The sequence below is a fragment of the Leptonotus elevatus genome, chromosome 1 (assembly GCF_054856555.1).
Source record: "Leptonotus elevatus isolate MCC_2025b chromosome 1, RoL_Lele_1.0, whole genome shotgun sequence".
Taxonomy (NCBI): domain Eukaryota; kingdom Metazoa; phylum Chordata; class Actinopteri; order Syngnathiformes; family Syngnathidae; genus Leptonotus; species Leptonotus elevatus.
The window spans coordinates 41,104,640-41,125,125 of record NC_141239.1 but is presented as its reverse complement, the minus strand read 5'-3'; the positions used below and the strand labels follow the sequence as shown (position 1 = coordinate 41,125,125).

Here is a 20,486-nt window from a genome sequence, read left to right as displayed (position 1 = left end):
AAAATCTTTCTTAATTGATTCTGAATCAAATCGAATTGTGAGACATTCAAATATTCCCACCCCTTGTAGTTGCACTACAATAAACATTTGACCAATTTTATTTTACCTCATCCAGTGTTATAATGGATGAGTGGTTAGCTTCCCAGTGCTGATCTTCTGGGCTTGGATCTGTGTTCTAGCCTTCCTGTTTGTAGATAATAATAATAATAATAATAATCGTAATAATCCTGGTTACCTGGTGTCAACATGTGAAATTAAAGGAAATTCCATTAGTCTGTTCCAACTTCCTAAAAAAAACATTTTTTTTCTAACTTGTTTTTGATAAGAACAATAGCAATCTATAATATTAAAATTTATAAATACATGCAGTATATCACAAATATTGTTAGTTTTTCAAGAAGATAAAAATATACAGTACAGGGCAAAGGTTTGGTTTGTGTTTTCTTTATTTTCACGACTATTTACATTGTAGATTCTCACTGAAGACATCACAACTATGAATGAACACATGTGGAGTTATGTACTTTAAAAAAGGTGAAATAATTGAAAACGTTTTATTTTCTAGTTTCTTCAAAATAGTCACTCTTTGCCCTGATGGGTTTTTTTTTTTTTTTTTTTTTTTGCACACTCTTGGCATTCCCTCAATGAGCTTCAAGAGTAGTCACCTGAAGGTTTTCCAACAGTATTGTTGTATTAAGTACATAACTCTACATGTGTTCATTCATAGTTTTGATGCCTTCGGTGAGAATCTATAATGTAAATAGTGAAGAGAATAAAGCAATTGACACATTGAACAAAGTGTGTCTAGACTTTTGGCCTGTACTATATATTCAGAGGTGCACATAAAAATGTTGACGTGGTCCTAAAATTAGCTCCAGATGTTGTTTGGTGCTCGTTTTCCCCCGACCCACCACCTCATAGATGAACTTAATAGACTGTGGGCCATGTGGTAAATATATCTTCTGTTGATAAGTTCCGTGATCCTCATCTCGGATGGGAGTGAAAATGTGAAGGAACAAAAAATGTGGCCAAGAACCTGTTAGAGTATACAATATTTGTATTCTACTCTTTGCGTGTTCAATTAACTGAATGGTGAGATTCTGGTGAAGAAGTCCCTTTGCAAAGGTATTATAATTATCAGAAGCTTCTGATGACAAAAACTGACGACACTGAAGCCGTGTTCCGTTCAGATTGTGTGTCTCTCTACTCCGGCACATCATTATTTATTGAAAAGTGGGTGAATACGAAAAGTCTCCTCCCTTAGCCCACAGTACATTTGTTTACAACTCAGTAAATACCAGAAAATCCCTCTCTACTCCCTCTCCGAGTTCCCATAGGTATAAATCAGATTAGAGAAAAACAATCATACATCAGCCTGTCTCTTCCGACAGAGACAGGTACCAGACTACATACACTCCCTTCTTTTCTCAGGAGAGTGAGACAGATAATAATACAATAGACAATCCCATTCATTGAGCTACACAGCTATAACTAAATCCAAAACGGCTAAAATATAAATTGAAACTGAAAAACAATGTTAATAACTTAACAAACCTTTTAGCGAACACGCTCTCTTTCACACCTGCAAATGTTGCACATTACTACCTGTAAGTACTGCTAAAGAATCGGTTGCATGGCCCCAGGCTGCCCCTAAATGTTGGCATTTATTGCCTACCTTGTATTGCAACGCGCCGTGAGGGCCAACTTCAAATTAAAAGTGCAACAAATAAGGCTATGACATTGATAGTAATGCCTTACTTAGCTATTATTTTGAAGTTGGCCCTCTGAAGCAATCGTTGTGGCCGCTGACTTGACTTGGAATTGAGTCTGAGTTGCCTGACTACAGTCAAACTGCCTGTCTCAGGCAAAAGCAATACAATACGCAGTTTGTTTTCACTGTGTAAAGAGTTGCATTGCAGAAGGAAATGCCCGGACGTTTCGAATCCCCAAGCAATGCTTCTGCCGTAATCCTTTTCAATCATGATTTAGAAAAAAAAAAGTAAAAGCAAAACATCAACTGACTATAACAACACTGACATGACAATACTTACACTGGTAATCAATGGGATTTCTGAACCATTAACCTACACAAGTAATTGATCATTCCAGACTGGTACATTTCCAAACCAAATAAAAATTGCTAAAGTAATTCCACTGTACAAAACAAGCAGAAAATGTAATTTTACAAACTACAGACCCATTTCACTACTTCCACAATTCTCAAAAGTACAGTATTAGAAAAACTGAAAGGTTACATTCATTTTTAGTAAAGTACAATTTACTCTCAAAAAGTCCATAGCACACGCAATAATAGAATCAGTTGAAACAGATGGAATAGATAGACAATAGACACCCATGCAATTAGCATATTTATTGACTTAAAAACAAAATTTGACAATTGACACCATTAACATATTAACTAAGTTAGATAAATTTGACATGAGAAGCATTGTATGTGAATGGATTAAAAGTTATTTGGATATACGGAAACAATCTGTCCTCATTCGTAAATATTACTGGTGGTGTCCCCCAGGGGTCAGTATTGGGGCCCAAATGACATTTGTAATGTGCTCGAAACAATGAAGTGGTATTTAGATGACATAAGCTGACATAAATATATATAAGGAATTGAGCATGCTTAAAATTGTGTTTCATTTTAAAAAACGATCATTAAATGTAGACAAAACAACATTTATATTACTTGAAAATCACAAAACAGACACTCAATTGCATATAAAAATAAACAAAAATTGGAAGGGTGCAGGAACTGGTGGTCATTATTGGTGAGAAAATGAACTTGAAGTCCCATATTGGGCATGTTAAATCTAAAATAGTATTACATGTAGCTGTCATTAACAATGCCATTACAGGCTAGATTATAAATCACTGCACACATGATACATTTCCTTAGTTATACCATATTTACAATGTGTTGAGGTCTGGGGAAACAACTACAGGGACTCATTACTGTCTTTGAAACGTCTACAAAAAAGAGCCATAAGAACCATTCACAAGGTAGGCCACATGAAACACACCAATTTGTTTTTTTGCTAAATCAAATCTATTAAAATTTACAGATATTGTATTATTTCAAACAGCACAACTCATGTACAAGGTCAAACACAATAAACTACTGGAAAACATTTCAAATCTTTTTTTTTTCAGAATAGGGATGGAAATTATGATTTAAGAGGTCAACACAATTTCAAAGTGTTAGACATACGCACAACTAGGAAAAGTCAAATTGTGTTGTGAAACTGTGGAATGGGTGCGGGATTGAAACAATCTCCAAACATAAATCATTTCAAAAGAAGGTATAAAAATATGTGGTATGTTGGGAAGGGAAAACAGAGGGACAGTGTGTATTTGTAAAATGATGTACTTCATGTGTATTCTTCTCTGCAGTTTGGTAATGTGAAGCTATTGGATCTAAATAAGTTAGACTTTCTAGCAGTTCATGTTTTCATTGGGAACATTTTTATTGTAGAGTCGCCTGCTCAGAAAAAAAACATCGTCCATATCTCGGGTCACTCGTATCTCAAGGCACTGCTGTATTGCGTGTTCCGACGACCTCCAGGAGGGGAAAGTCGGGTCTTTTGGGTTTTCGTGTTAAGTTGGACATCATGAATTTCAGCAGCGCTAAATGAGCGCGGTATAAATACGATACCACTTTACATTAAAGTGTATCAATAAAGCTGTATGAAAAGACATCATATATGATTAGCAGGGGCGTGAGCAGGTGCTCAAAGCAAAAAAAGGGGCACATGATAACATGCCTGCACTATCCACCCACTTGTGGTTCGAACCCATGTCACCACCGATCCGCTATGTGTGGAGGGTTGGGGGGTGCTTACAGTAGATGAATAGCTCAGGATTTTTTAGAGGGTGTATATGCAGATAGGCGCGTGCGTACGAGTGTGTGTGTGTGTTATCCATTGTAAAATTCTCAATTGAAATAACGGCTAAACAATAAATCACACATAATGAAACTGTTGTTTGTCTGCAATGCCAATGCCAATCACCTTAAAAACTTTTTGACATTTGTGTATGAAGAATCATTTATGAACAAAACATTTACATAAATAAAAATGATTATGTAAAATGTACATAAAATGTACATTTTAAATAACACAATTAGGATTTTCCTACAGTGCAAGTAGCATACAAAATGTCTTACTTTACATTTAGCTTGATTCAGGTAAGAGCAAATGCCTTTTATCATTTTTCTGCAGGTGTTGATGTTAATATTTTATTATTGGGACCGTACCCAACAATTAACTGTCACATCTCAGCAAGCTACATTGTTTGGTTTTGATAAAACACTGTGATTGTTGTTGTTTTTTCTTCTTCTTTTTTTTTTGGGGGGGGGGGGTTATTCATTGCCCCCCTAATTTCTGAAACCACCTGTTTCTAATTAGGACCTTACTGACTGCCCCCCCCCCCAAAAAAAAACCCCGTAACATATAAACAATATATTATCATAGATTTTGAAGTATATTACAATTCAATTATCATTGACTACATGCTACAAGTTGGAGGCTTCAGGAAAAATGTATTAAAATTCAGAGGCAGAGTTACAAATTCCGACATATTCTGTGTACCTTAAACGCATCCGTAGATGGAGCAGAAACTGCACACACATATCACAAGCTCCATGCCCGCCCTAATGGAAGAGGAACGTTAATTAGTTTTACCGGAGATTTTTGCCGCGGCGAAAGTGGATGGGAAGGCTCGTGGTCTTCATCTTCCCCGCATCCTCAGAGCCAACTGCGCCCAAATTTCATACTTCATCATATTACAACTTGTGTCAATACATTTAAATTGAAGCTAGGCTAGCACGCAGCATGCTCTGTGATCATGTTTTACTTGAGTTTTCTGAATTATATGACCTTGGCTTTTGTTTACTGTGAGTGAGACTACGTAAATACAAACGGAGCCACCGATTTACGGACCGCAGGTGTAGTGGCGCGCGACCTGGCTGAATGGGGCGGGGCGCCTCTCGTAGTATGACGTCATCCAAAGATAACGTAATAATAATAATTTGTTTTATGTAAATTATGTTGTTACATTTTCGTCTTGAAAGGCAACAAAACTACTTTAAAAAGAAAGAAAAAGAAAAAAGATAAAATAAATAGACAAAGGGGCACTTTGGGGTCAGTGACAAAAGGGCATGTGCCCCGGCACCCATACCCCACCCCCCTCTGCACGTGCCTGATGATTAGTAGAAATATGACCATTTTGAGTTCTAAAGTCATTAAAGTCATGTGATCTTTGAGTTGTCTGATTCCCTTCAACGCCTCTCAAGGAAAATCCAGCCAATGGCGTGCGACGTCCTCCTGGTGGGGGCGGGGGAGAAAAAAAAGGCTGGTTGTTGAAAGCCGAGAGAGATTCTAAACTGACACACACGCTCGCCGGCATCGCCTTCAACAAAAAGCCACCGAGAGCGCCGAATTGAGAGACCACGGTTACCGGCGAGAGTTTCTCCCTGCAAGACGTCCAGATGGTGAGTGCTCGGCCCTGCCCGGCCCGGCCCGCACACTGCGTCCATTATCCTCCCGCCTTCGCCCTCTTCCCTCCCCGCGACGCTGCCTTTATGTTCGACCGAGGTGAGGCGATGATGTCCGGGTCGGGAAGAGGGGGAAGATGCTCGATGCTCGATGCTCGATGCTAACCGTTTATTTTGCAAAATTAAAATGTCTCTTTCCTAACACAGTTAAAACGTGAACAAGGAAAAACACCCAATCACGTCAATAGCCGCTTGAAGTTAGCTAGTTCGCCGGCTAATTAAAAACCTACCACAAAAGGTGCTTAAATCCACAGTAAATTGTACATTTAATTATCAGAGTTCCATATGAATTAATATAACGAGTCGTCTTCCTGTCGACACTGTTTGGGAAATGGTATTGTGTCGTCTTTCCTATGTATCAAGTGTTTTGTTGTAATTCCAGTTCCACGCACAATGTAAGCAGATGTGTTGTAACAGACTGACTAGCTTGCCTTTACATTGCACAACGTCGTACACAAAACAGTTCACTGCCTTAGACAACATACCGCAACACTCGGTACACTTGCACAGGCGCCGAGCTAAGTGTTGAAAATTTGATTGACAGTATGTCATATAATTATGGGGTTATTATTGTGGTTGTGTGTGTGCGCATGTGGTACAACTGGAACACTTGTTTCCAAACAGCAAATGAATGCAGTTGCAAACCTCCTTTGTGTTAGAAAATATGTACCACTACCTAATATTAATATGGTTGTGACAGTTGCAGACTCTAACCACCACCACCACCACCACTATCACATCACATTATAGGAATGGTCAATACCATACAAAAACACACATATGTATTGAATAAAATGGTGAAAGCATTCAAATAAATCAATATATATTAATTATTAAATGTATTATTATGTGCAGATGCTACAGACATGTTTTGCGAGATTAACTTGGCTTTGACCAACCAATCAGAGGACAGTAAAATGTGCTATTTAGAAATGTGATAGGTTATTAAAAGGATAGGATACTTGACTCATTTATATGGAGTTAAATTAGGGTCAAAAGTTATATACTTGGAAAAAAATAAAACTTTAAATGAAATTTTTGTGTTGATCTTGAATTATGCAAAATGTAAAAATGTCTTCAAAATAAGTGTGTTAAGCCTTTGTTCGGGTCAAAAGTAATTTTTATTCACTTTGGTCATTCTTTTGAATAAATTATTTTCACTTTTTGCTTTCGTTTACTGTATACCGGTGTTTTGACATTTGAACTCTTTTTTTTTTTAGTTACATGTTTTTTCTTTTCAGATTCATATCTTAGTTTTTTTTTGTTTGTTTTTTACTACAGTTTCAAACTTATTTTTTTCAGTTTCAAAACTAATTTTTTCAGTTTCAAATCAGTGTCACCCATTCGGACTCAGGCCCTAGAGGACCAGACTCTGACACCTGTGCTTTAATTTATATGTTGGGGGTGAAAAAAAAAAGTTTTTGGATTTGATGCGAGTGCATCAAATCGAACCGAATCATCCCACTTTATTGGGGAGATACATCTTAGAGGAAAATGGCAAATACATTTACAGTACTGACAAGTTCATTCAAATGTATATAAAATGACAACAACAAAATAATCGCATCATGTCCTCTGGAATTGAGCCGTGCCATGTTGAATGGAATTGTAATCCCACAGAATTGAATTGAATCATCCCACTTTAAAATGCACCTCACGTATCAAATCGATGCACTAACCTGGCAATAGCCAGATTGATAATTGTGATTGACTCAAGAGAGTTTTTCACATTATCAATCTGGAACTGCGCCACGGTGATTTGCTCGGGAACGGCGGGACATTCTGTACAATACTTCGAGCTGATTGGACAATGCGGCATCTTGTGCACGTTTGTTTTGACCAATCACTGCAACAGATGAAAATGTCGTCTTTGGTCTCGTCTTAAGGAGAGAGAAAAAAGCACGAACGTCTTCACCAGATAAAAATGCACGTCGCGCCTCACACTGTTCAACATTGAACAAGGAAACAGTGAGTAAATCTGCGAGAACAGAATTAATTGCAGTGTCTATTCGTCTATGTTAGGTTTGTTTGTTTCCCCCGGTGTTGGCCCTTCCTGTTTGCATCACAGCTGCATGTCCCGCCCTAAACAACGCCTGATTGGTCCGACCTAAAAATAGTCAGTTGCGAACGTATCAGTGGGAGCAGTACGAGATGGATTCTCGTAAAATTTTTGAACAAATACCGCGAGAATTCATCTTGCTGGCAAGGTTAGAGATGCACACCCCTATGAAATGTTTTTTTTGCTTTCTTTTTAATAAATTAGCAGTTTTACGACAACAACAAAAGGCATTGCGGGGTGTTGTGTTTAGAATTTTGAGGGGAAGTAATTCAATTTTAGAATATGACTGAAACATAACAAATAGTGGAGAAATTGAAGCGCTGGGAACACTTCCAGAATGCATTCTATCTGTCACTATAATCTCACACGTAGCGGTCACTCATCTATGGTCGTTTTTTCATTTCCTCCTCGAATTAGAGAGCCGAGAGCATGCGTTTTGTCACTCTATACAGACAATTGGGAGCTAAGACACACACACACACACACACACACACACACACACACACACACACACACACACACACACACACACACACTTGTACTTATATAATTGTGAGGACATAATGCATTTCCTAGCATCTTCATCTATCCAACCATCAAAAATGATTGACTACCCCTATTCCTTACCCTAACCTCAACCATAACCCAATTCAAACCTAAACTCTAAAACCAAGTCTTGACCCTCAAAAAGAGGTATTGAGTTGTGAGGACCGGCCAAAATGTCCTCACTTCACAAAAATGTCCTCAATCTGTTGGTTAAAGACGTATTTTGGTCCTCACAATGTAGTATGTACAAGTTCACGCACACACAAACACAGATTTGTCCAGCATGCTGCGGGTGCCATATGTTGCTGTTTCGCATCCAAAGTGCTATTTGATCGCCTGCATAGCAAGAGGAAGGATGTTACATGACAAAAAGCTACATACAGTAGCTGCTGTCACCTGTGAGTGTGTGAGAGTGTGAGAGAGAATTGCAAGCATTTTTCTTCCTTATACTCTAAATGTGACTATTTAATTTTGGAAATGACTAAATTAGATTGAATTTCCTCATGATTTTATTTATCATTTACTTTTTGTAATGGTCTTAGATAAAACAAAATACATTTTTCCCAGATTCTCCATTTTGTTTAAAACGTATAGGAAATCATCTATAGCAGGATCTCAGTAAGTAGAGTGGTTCTTAAGTTTTTCATTGGAGTGCCCTTGAACATTTTTGATTAACACGACCTAAAAGTTGCAAGCCTTCATCTATTCAAATTAAAGCCTTTAGTCACTTTCAGTGCATTGCTGAATTATTTTTGAAGAAAGTAGCCTTTAAAAAGCTTTGAAAAACCCTTAAATTTGCTGCACATGGGCTTAGAAAGCTCTCAGTCTTAAAAATAATCTATTGTCCACTTTGGTTAAATGTAAACCTTTTAGGACCAATTAGAGACCACATCAATCAAGTTTTAAGACATTTTAAAACCTTTTAAAATCACTTTAATCAAATTTATGATTTTTTAGGGCATTTTTAAAGGAATTCAACCTGAAAAAAAATTCTTTACATGATATGATCTATGCTCTCATCTAAAACACAGTATTCTGATTAGTATTGCATTTGTGGAATATGTGTTAAGCAGCAAAATCCCCCAATTTTTATTCATTTTACTGCATGTGCCTTCAAGAATTCCACACCTGGGGGAAACTTACTGTTTCAGTTGTGAAATATTCCTGTTTCACGTGATAAACACGAGACACTTTTCAGAAGCAGTTACTTTGCTATTCTATCCACAATTGACATTACGATGTTTTAATCAGGAGTAAAGTAGGTTTGCATAGCTATTATCTTCCGTTTAAAAATAGCATCCAAATGTCAACAGAGCTGCACGCTTGGCTGAAGTTCTATCTGAACTTTGTCAGGCTCCCCAGACAGGAAGCCACTTCTGCAAAAAAAATGCTGCATCACACTTCTGGGGACATGCAGGAGGTGTATAGTAGTAAAGAGGAACAAGGAGAGATGTGATTACACTGCAAGACTGCGAAACCTCCAATTAGAAAGCAACTAGACATGTAACTCCTTTTTCGTGTGTTTTAGATTCCGACCAGTGGTGCTGTTGTTTCTGTGCATATGCACATAGCTGAGTGGGCCTGTATATGTTGAGGTTGTAATGGAATGCTACAGTCAAACACGGGCTACATGTCACATCACATACTGCGGTCGCTCTTGCATCGTTTGTACAGGCACGTGCAGAAAATACACTAATATGCCTGCAGACATGAATGCGACCCAATGCAAAGATTCTGCCTTAAATGAGATGTCTTATCCTTTTGCTGTATCTTGTTTGTGTAGTTTCAGGTTATTTGTAATGTGGGCATATTTAAGGCTTGCATTTTTAGATTGGCCTTAAAATGGTCATAAAAGTTTTAGGAAAGTGGCTTTTAAGCTGCCTTTTTTTTTAAATGAAAAAAAAAGTTGTTCATCTTTATATAAATAAATTGGCCTTAAGTGAAAAGCCTTACAAAATTTTCAGATGGGCTTTAAAAGGCCCTTATGTCTTCAAATCAAGCCCAAAAAGTCTTACATTTGAGCAAACTGATGTGCGAAAAGGTCCTAAAAGCATTAAGTGTGATTGAAGTTGCCTTGAAAACCATCTAAAAAGTCTTTGCTTTAATTGACATGGTTTGCGAGGTTCCGAAAAGCCTTAAATTAGAATGACGTGTACTTTAGGACAGTGGCTCGCGGGCCACTTTGGACCGGGCCGCAGCGGACCGCACAATTCAAAGAATAAAACCACTTGGGAGTACTTCTGGTTTATCCGAGGCTAAAAACATTTTATTTTGAAAATAATATCTCTGTTTCAATCGTCTATGACGGACTCTTGCATGTCAAGATGCTACTTTTCTCAGTCGCTAATGGTAATATTAAATCCACAAGCTAGCAAAATGGCTTAAAAACAGATTTTTATTATTTGGACATTTTCTTGATCTGACACAAGAGCCTATGACCAAAAAGAAAATGTTGCATTTGCAGGAGACTATTGACAATTCCGAGCTAACGTCACAAGTCAAAATGGCGGTCAATTTGGTGAAAGGAAGCTCTTTGCTCATTGAAAAGCATTGCTGTTTTGACTAAAAAGAAAATCCTGAAGGGTGATGTTGTCCCACTCCAGACCTGTAGGTAGCAGTAATGTGCATTCGACAAAGTGACTGCCCAGCCTGCAATGAAAGTACTCCTTGTTTTGCTGAGACAAAAAGCTGCTTTATTTCTATTCACTCTCTCCTCAATGGCGTCCACCAGCGGCTGCTTTGTGGTTCCTAATTTATTGGCTGAGCGAGCACCGTAGCCGAGACTGGAGCTGAGAAAGAGGCATGTCGTAATAACTTCCTGCCATGCTTCCGAGCCTTGCATGTACATATAAGGAATCACAAGCTGGCACGCTGGCTACTACCAAGTAAGGCAGGTTTGCATCTACAGGCTACCCAAGCTACATGTTAGCATTCCAACTGCTAGTATGTTAGCATGTTATCACTCCTCATCGATCGTTCTTAGCAACCCAAGTAGATAATGTGCTATTCTTGCTATACAATAGCATATAGCAAGTTAGCATTTGATCACTTCTCATTAGAAATATGCCTGATTATAGGGCAAGATGTAAAAACCTAATCGATCGGCCCTAGCACTTTTACTTGTTAGAGTATTGCTACCAAAAATGGAGACATTCATCATCCTAAACTGTTTCATGTAGAAGGTACCAGCTTTACTTATCTCCTTTTTTCACCCTGTGGTCACACAAATTTACATACGTTTTTTTTTTTTTAAATAGTCCCTTCCCCAGCCAGCCAGCCCCAAACACAGGCGCCTGTTCTAACTTCCTCAGCTCTGGCGTTTCCGCGTGAAACTCTGCATGAATGTACCTCTTGTTAATCTATCCGGCATAGCCATAATTTTTAGCGCCGCAGTAGCATGTAGCATGCATGCCTCTGTGCTATTTGACAGCACTTGACCCCGTCTGGCTTTACTTTGGCTTAAGCTTCCCGAGGGCGGTGGCATAACACCTAAGACTTCATTAGCTAGATTGTGCAGTTATACATTAGAGGAAAGGTGTCACTTGCCAAGTGGGTGAAGTCTATATGCCCTTTCACACAACCTGTCAAAGCCGACATTCTTCCCTTGCGGTTGTTCTGTAAGAAAGGTACTGACACAGTACCAATAACAGCAAATCAGTGGACAGTATTATACACGAGTATAGAGGGGAAAAACAGTTTTTAATGGTGATTTATTTTTTATTTATCCACAGGCATATATTAAACACAGGATTTTGCTGTACTCTCTGCGCACACACTGACAATGAAAGAATCTCTGCCACCTACAGTAGTGCAAGGCTCCAAATAAATGGTTTTGCATTGCAGATTGGGGGTCAACATTTTGATTTTGCACCTCATTAGCACACTGGCAGCCATGCCTCTCTGTCAGTCTGCCCCAGGGCAGCTGTGGCTACATGTGCATGAATAATGTACAGTATTCATTGTGAAGCGTCCAGGAAAGCGCTACATAAATCTGATGCATTATTATCAAGTATCAGCACTTGGTATTAGCGATATTCTCATATGTAAGTACTTGTACTTACTCGATCTGAAAAAAAAAGTGGTATTTGTGCATCCCTAGTTACGTCCACTCGATAGTGCATGGCTGTGGTAGTGTCAATTTGGGCTGCGTAATACAATTAAAAGTACTGTATATCGAAATAATATCAACATTGCAAGATTGGCCCATGCTATATGCATATCGCAAAGACATGCAATAAGTTTCATATGGAATTGCATGCTTTTATCTGAATTTGACCAGTCAGATGCAAACTTGAATGTGCATCGCCATCCAATAGTTGAACATTATCTAGCGTAATTACATTTAATTAAGAATACATTGAGCTTGCTTATTTTGCTGCATAAAAAAAAAATAATCTTTCATTAGTTAGTGAAAAGGTGATTTATTTAGGTACATGTTAAATATCGCCATATTCAACAACTCTATTGCATGTTTTTCCAACATCGTGCAGCCCGATAGAGATCTGGACGTCACATGACTATTTCTCTGAACACGCACCCTCTGGCAGGAAAGTAGCGGCGCCGCGTGAATAGACTCAAATGGAGTGTGTGTTCTCAGTCCTGCTACTTGTGTGTGTGGGTGTGTGTGTGTATATATATATATATATATATATATATATATATATATATATATATATATAGATAGTCAAGTTAACGGTCGGGTAAAAATAATAAGGGCACCATGAGAACATATTTGTTCTTAAACTGATGTGTGTTATTTTAATGCTTTCTCAGGATACCAGAAACACTGAGGAGAAACCAGTCCAGCGGTCCAAGGTAAACAAGTGTGCGCGTGTGTGTGTGTGTGCGCGCGCCCTTTTTTGTGTGCTGAAAACACCCAATTGAGCAGCAAACACAAATGTGACTCTGGGGTGAGTTTGGGTTCAATCTATTCAGTGTTCTATTGGTGCTCACAGCCAAGTCTGTGTGGACTAAATGAGCTTACGTAATAAAACCAATTTAATCAGACAAGTTGAGGCCTGCGGTTATTTACTCTTGTCCCACTTTGATGCTCCTCGGCCTTCCAGTACCAGCACAGGCTGCTTCATGTCATCAGATAATCATGTCCTTGTCTTTAAACTTTGTGAAGCAGCATGTGGCTCATTACACAAGGTTTGCTCTGTTCTTAGTACTGTAACTGTAAACAATTGTCTTTCTGGTTCATTCCTTGCAAGAGAAAAATTGTGCAAAACAGTTGTATAGAAGAGCAGTAGACAAAGTGTTCTGACAAACATGGCAGCCAGAGTATCTCACTTACAGTCCCCTCCGAAAATATTGGAAAGGCAAGGTAAATTTTGTTTTTTGGACATTTGGATTTCAGGACAAAAAATCTATCTGAGACAAAGGCTGAGAGTTTCAGATTTTATTTCGTGCTATTTACATTGAGATTTGTCAAAAAGAAGAAAAAAAACTTATTGCAACAGATATTATAAATTAAACTTCAAATGTATGGCATTTAACTCTTACAACGACTTTATCAAGCCTGCGACCCATTGACTTCACCAGACTGTTGAAGTCTTCATTTGAAATGCTCTTCCAAGCCTTTACGGCATCTTTCAGTTTCTGTTTGTTTCTGGGGGGTTCTTCCTGCAGTTTCCGCTTCAGGGGGTCAAATGCATGATCTCTTGTGCTAAGGTCCGGTGATTGACTTGAGTCTAAGACCTTCCACTGTTCCCCTTCTGGCCTTCCGATTCTTTTAGCTGATGAATGGTTAGCGTCTTGTGGTATGGCCTGTATATTTCTTCCAGGGTTATTTTAGTTTTGGAATTTTCATTTTAGTTAATTAATTTTGTTTTGAGTTTTATTTATATTTTTTATTTAGTTATTTTTAATTAGTTTTCAGGGTGGTTCTGTTAGTTATTAGTTGTTTTGTTATTTAAAAAATGCTTAGTTTTAGTTAGTTTCAGTATTAGTTTTCATTTATTTTTATTTTTATGTGTATTTTTATGTGTATTTTTATGTGTATTTCTTGTGCGCAGAGGGGGCTAATCCAGGTCCAGAAAGTAAAAACCCTGCCACAGTTTGGCTTTAGCCATTGATGCTAGCTAGCTAGCTAGCTCCCTAGCAGGTAAACGAGCACCATGTGAGCTAGCCAGGGAACTAGCTAGCTAGCTAGCACCTGGGGTTAAAGCCAAACTGTGACAGCGTTTTTACTTTCTGGACTTGGTTTTGCCACCTGTGCTTATGCGCAATATTGAATAAACACCATGGTAAAATCATGAGAAAAGTAACTAATCTCTTACCTAGCGTTGCATTTCGTTGACGCCTCGGAGTGACGTCATCTGAAGGTGCTTTTCTATTGGCTGCTACTATATGATGTCACTTCTGTGTGACACTTTCAGATGTCCTTATTTCGGTTAAATAAATATACTTAAAATCACATCATGCATTAAATTAATTACCAAAGACTAAAACGAAGAACATTTTTACTATAATTATAGTTAGTTTTGTAAACATAAAATGTAGTTTGATTTAGTTTTCGTTTTTTGACAAGTATTTTCATTCGTATTTTATTTCATTAACAAAATTGTTTTTTGAATTTTAGTTTGCGTTTTTTCGTGAGTTTTCGTTAACTAAATTAACTTTGATTTCTTCTCAGTCTTCTTTGAACAGTGTATCGTGATACCTTCACCACTGCCCTGTGGGGGTTGGCAATGATGTCACACTAACTGCTTTCTTTGGGTGTTTCTTCACAGCATCACAATGTTTCTGTCATCAACTGTTGTTGATGCCCCTTGTCGAATTGTTGGATGTCTGTTGTTCAGTACACCAGTAGTTTTCATTTTCAGAACACTCCAAATTGTTGTTTTGGCTATGCTGCCCATTGTTTGTGCAATCCGCTCTGATGGATGATCCCTCTTCTCTCAGCTTCAAAATGTTTTGCTTTTGTCTCGTAGACATCTCTCTGGTCTTTATGTTTGCTTAACAGCAAATGCCGTTTTCACAGGTGAAACGCAAAACAAAAAACAAGCACTCTAATGTTTAACCAATCAATCTAAAAGGTAACCATGAGCAACTAGTAACACCCATCAGTTCTGTTTCAATAATTTTGCTTGATCGAAAAGTGAGAAAAGGTGTGCTCTGTCCAGAGTTGTTGAACACATCTGGTTGTAAATACCATGTGATAAAAACTGGAATTATAAACTTTTGTTGCATTCATCTTTTGATCATGTCATCAGTATACAACAAAAACAGGTTTTGACCTTGCCGTTCAAATACTTTTGGAGGAGGGGACAGTGTAGTGAGCATTGAGCCATTCAGATATCACAACCATACTATTTTCTTACAGGTGTGCATTACATCCATGTTGTGTAACTTGTGTATAATGACTCTAGTTGTGTGTTTTACATCCACGTTTGTATGTCATGGTCATAGTTGTTTATGTCCATAGTCTTGCATTCATAGTTGAATATTATACCCACGTCTTTGTCTTATGTGCCTGGCACATTTAAGGTTGTGTGTGTCATATCCATCAAGTTTGCAAAACAAAAAAAAATCCGCAATTGCATGTGCAACGCACACATTTTGAGTAACTTATGATGAGATGCACTTATGTCCACAGTTTGTGCTACACCCATTATTTGCATCATCAATTGTACCCAGTTGTAGATTTCAAAGGGGCGAAGAATTTCCGTTACATTTCCGTGGGAAGTTAAGCTGACAGGTTGCAAATTGGAAAGGAATTATATTCAGTTTTGTTTTGTCATAAACATACGTACATGCACACTAATGCAATTAAAAAGCATGCAACAGGTTTAATTTGAGTAGGTCCTGAATAGTATATTAATTAACAAAAAAATGCTCCAAATGATAAAAAAAAACGGGGGGAAAAGTCCCATTGTGTGTGCGTCACACACCAAACATCTTCCTTCTAGCTCCTTAAGCCAAGCCTCTGCATTTTTTGTCAAAGCCTTTCAGGCAAAGGGTCTGACATATTAACTGTACTTGTGTGAAATCGGCTTGTTTTAGTCTAATTATACTAGGATATAGTTTCCACAACTAAATGTAAGTTGCCTATTAATGTCCAACCTTCCATTTTGTAATTCCTCGTCTATTCCCACTAATTCCAATATTTTTTTATTTGCCACAGAAAGTTTCCAGCTTTGAAAATTCCCTGGAATTTTGCAGCCCTATTTACAAACATGCAATTGTTTGGAGTTATTTGTAACAGAGCATACAAGAATAATCTCTGCACTGACTGAGACAACATGCTGCTTCAGCAAGACTTTTGATCAAACGCGTTATTGAATAAATTAAATATGTTTCACGCCGGTGCGTAACGTTCCGTTTGCTCAGTCCTTTAGCTTCAAGGCGCAGAAGGAGATGTGCTCGTCCTGCGAGAAGACTGTCTATCCTATGGAGCGGCTGGTAGCCGACAACCGGATCTTCCACTCTTCGTGCTTCTGCTGCAAGCACTGCAACACCAGACTCAGGTGACCGTATGCCTCATTGCCCTTTTAATATGATTTTTTTTATTCCAAAAAAAGCTGTGTTTTTGCTTTTACTCCTCTTACAAGCCTTACCCATACAGTTCAGCTTGCTAAAACACACTTTTTAAATTGAATTAAAAAATGTACATGCTTGAAATGTATACAAAATGCTGTGTAGAATTGGTAGATTGTGCAGCAAATACTCCTCACCTTCTGGTGTGTGTGTGCGTGTGTGTGTTCAGCACGCGTGTCTGTGCATGTGCATATGCCTTCGCCACCAGGGGGCAGTATTTGACATACATAATAATGCATGTAGAGTTCATGATGAAACATGGAGACAGTTGCAATTAACCTGGAGTCATATACGTCATTTTTCACAGAGCAGAAAGAATGTATGCCTGTGAATGTTGTTACATGCACTGTTTGTATGTGCTGTTGCACTGTTTGCATTAAATTATCAATTGTTTAAAAGTTTATAACTACTGTGATATCGGTGCTAGTTATGTTTTGGGTAGATACTGTACACAATATGTAATTTTAATACCAAGTCTTTGTGTTTTAGTTTTACAGTTAACTTCAACAGGGCCTGGCAATAAACAGCTTGAAGTAAGCGCACTGAGCCCATTAATTTTTTTAAACTGTTCTCTATCCGACAAACTGCACTTGGCATTCTCAGGAAACGTAGAATAGACATCATCTGCTCACTTTCTTAAGACCCATGATTAGAAAAAAGCTCAATCGTAAATCATACTGTCTGCTCGCAAGACAAAGCAAAGCATCGATAGTGCGACTGTATAAGGCAAGGTAAGATGTGCTCCACAAAGAAAATTGACAATAGTTGGGATGCAGTAGGTGAAGTGGGATATCGTGTATATAGCAGGGGGTGCACAAGTCCAGTCCTCGAGAGCCCCTATCCAGCCTGTTTTCCATGTTTCCCTCCTGCAGCACAGCTGAATCTAATGATCAGCTAATCAGCAAGCTTTGCAGAAGCCTGATAACGATCCTGATCATGAATCAGGTGTGTTAGTGGAGAGAAACATTGAAAACAGGTTGGCTAGGGACTCACGAGGACCGAACTCAAGCACCCCTGGTATATACATAGTATAGCGTGGCAACACCGTATTCCTTTTCGATGGGACTATTTGTGATTGGTCTTCTTCCACCCGCAGCTTGGGAACCTTTGCTGCCCTCCAAGGTGAATTCTACTGCAAGCCTCACTTCAAGCAGCTGTTCACGAGCAAAGGCAACTATGATGAGGGCTTTGGGCGCAAGCAGCACAAAGAGCGCTGGGCCGCCAAGGAGACAGAAAACATAACCAAGACGGCGTGAAAACAAAAAATGGTGACATCATTGCCCCCTAGCGTTTCCCCCCCTACTGGCCATAACTCCCACCACTGTTTTGTGTTTCTATAGTTTATTCCCAGCTAGTTGATTGTGACCAAAAGCCTTCTCGGCTATGGCGAGAGGGGAAGTGTTACCATGCTGTAATAATTGTTTCTTTTATTTTTTATTTTTTTCTCTTTTTTTTTCTTCTTGTTGTTGTTATTGTTATGAATGATTTGCACCCAATTAATTACATCAGTAGGCACACATTTTTACTCACACGCACGCACACACACTCAGGTCAACTATCCCAGGCTCTTTACTGGCAGTGTCACCCAAGGATTTTTTACAAAAAAGTTACAATAACAAACTGCAGCGGTCCCGAGCGCCTGACGGGTTTCCAAACAGGGTACTGTAGTTACCTCGCAGTTTGTTTGTTTTTTTTTTGCGTATTTTTTTCTTTATTTTTTATTTTTTTGTCGTGCCGACCGTCTTAATTGCATGTGGTCGGTAAGAGTGGGTCCCAACAGCCTTATTTTAACCACTGGATCGGCCTTTAATGTTGTAATTATCGGTTTTATTTTTTCCCAAGCACTTGGATTGCTTGTTTTTGAATTTACCTGTAAATAGTGCTGTGATTTTGTGATCTGTGAATACCCCCCAATCGCTCTTGAGTCTTCAAAGTATCCCACATGTTTGTGCCATCTGTCATTTGAATCATTCCAATCATGTGAAAGCAACCTCCCCAAACCCAGTGTTTTGCCAACTTTTACAATAAAAAATAATCACACGGCACACCACCTCAATTTTGCAAAATTCAAGGTGGTAGTGTAAGAGCATTTAATGTTTCTGCACGTCACTATATGTGGGTGGCATAGATGGATGAACAAAGATACTGCCTAACCCGTTGGCACCTGGACCTATTATTTCATGAAGTGGTGCCCCCCCTCCGTCAAACGAGTAGTGCATGCTGCATGTGTGACAGCCGGTGCAGAGATCCTCCTGCTGTTGACAAGCTGGCTCGTCTGTGAGGAAGTAGTTAACCATATGATTTTTTTTAAATGCCTTTTTAGTCAAAGTTGCCTCCGTCTGCGGTCTCCATTTTTGATTGACCGACAATTAAGCAGGATTTTGATGTCTTTTGTTGTATAAAAATTACAAAGAAAACTCATTCTAGGGACTTGACTGACATTTGAATGACTCGGTTGATTTTGTTACTGTGACTCGAGCTTGCTGCAACCAATAAAACAGATATTTGCGTGTGGGTTTTTTTTCTAAAGAGAAGCCTTAGAACTAACTATACTTCATGCCCCGATCATGCCTTTTCCATAAGCCAACTACTCACTCCACATTGCCACTCAACCAGCAGCCCCACTCACATCTCCCTAAAATAATGTATAATACTTTTAACTCTGCTGTTAATATATGTATCGTATGTATGTATGCGTGTGTGTGTGCGTGCGTGATGACTTTTTAATCCTTGAATGCTTTAAAATCAAAATTATTGTATTGTATGTGGAAAATGCTGTCTTTTGTTTTCTCTGTTGGATGTCACTCGCCAAGGTACAACATCTGTGAACATCACTCTGGTCAGGTGGTTGATCGCAGTTCTCGTGGTGTTTTCATCTTTTGAAATGTACGCCTCTTTTTGACAATGTGATATTTTTTTTTTACGTTTCATATATTTGACCCATGGTTTGAGGTGGCCTTATAAGCAAAAGAACGCCTAGACTGCTATTTGTAGTCTTTTTAATCACTCCCCCCACACACACACTTTATTGGGTTAAATTTAATGCGCCCCTCATTCTATGCCTCGATATTTTGATCATGTCATTTTTTTCTTTTCTTTTTTTACATACTTTTGGAGGAAAAAAAAATTAAAAAAAAGTGGTGATGTTGACTTGATTCATTTGACACGAGTTTTACTAGCTCCACAATCAGGGTCAGCCCTAGAATTTTTTGTTAATTCCCTCCCGGTGCGTTTTATTTATTTTAATTTTTTATAGAATCGAGTTTTACAAGCTCCACAATCAGGGTCGGCCCCAGAAAAAAAAAATGTATTCTCTCCCGGTGCGTTTTATTTATTTTTATTTTTTATAGAATATCAAAGAAAAATATTGGAGGGTTTAACGGGCTACACAGATTTCTAACCCTAGTGTAGTGCCATTCATGTACACTACTGTTTCTCATCTCCGGCCCTCGAGTACCCCTATGCTGCTTATTTTCCATGTCTTCCCAGCCAACACAGCTGAAGATCGTTATCAGGCTTCATGCAGAACTTGCTGATTAGCTGATCGTTTGAAACACATGTGTTGCTTGTGGGAGACATGGAAAACAGGCTGGATAAGAGCACTCTAGGACCAGGATTTGAGAACCACTGTTGTACACAGTAGCCTGTAAAATTGAGGGTTTGGGGTTATGAAATTGCTTTACTCATTTTAATTGAACAACTTGGGATTTACATGACTACAATTAATTTATTGTAACAAAAACTTTCAAGCTCGAATTGAACTTTTAAGTCTTT

The 20,486-nt window shown here is 38.5% G+C and overlaps 1 protein-coding gene across 1 annotated transcript; it reads left to right on the top strand.

Annotated features, from left to right (window-relative positions):
• Positions 1-5,353: 5,353 nt before the first annotated feature.
• On the top strand, positions 5,354-19,867 carry limd2 (LIM domain containing 2). Its single transcript, XM_086058623.1, has 4 exons — positions 5,354-5,503; positions 12,945-12,986; positions 16,506-16,642; positions 17,809-19,867. The coding sequence occupies exons 1-4, from the start codon at positions 5,501-5,503 to the stop codon at positions 17,966-17,968; spliced, it is 342 nt and encodes a 113-aa protein (XP_085914749.1). The 5' UTR covers positions 5,354-5,500; the 3' UTR covers positions 17,969-19,867.
• Positions 19,868-20,486: the final 619 nt, after the last annotated feature.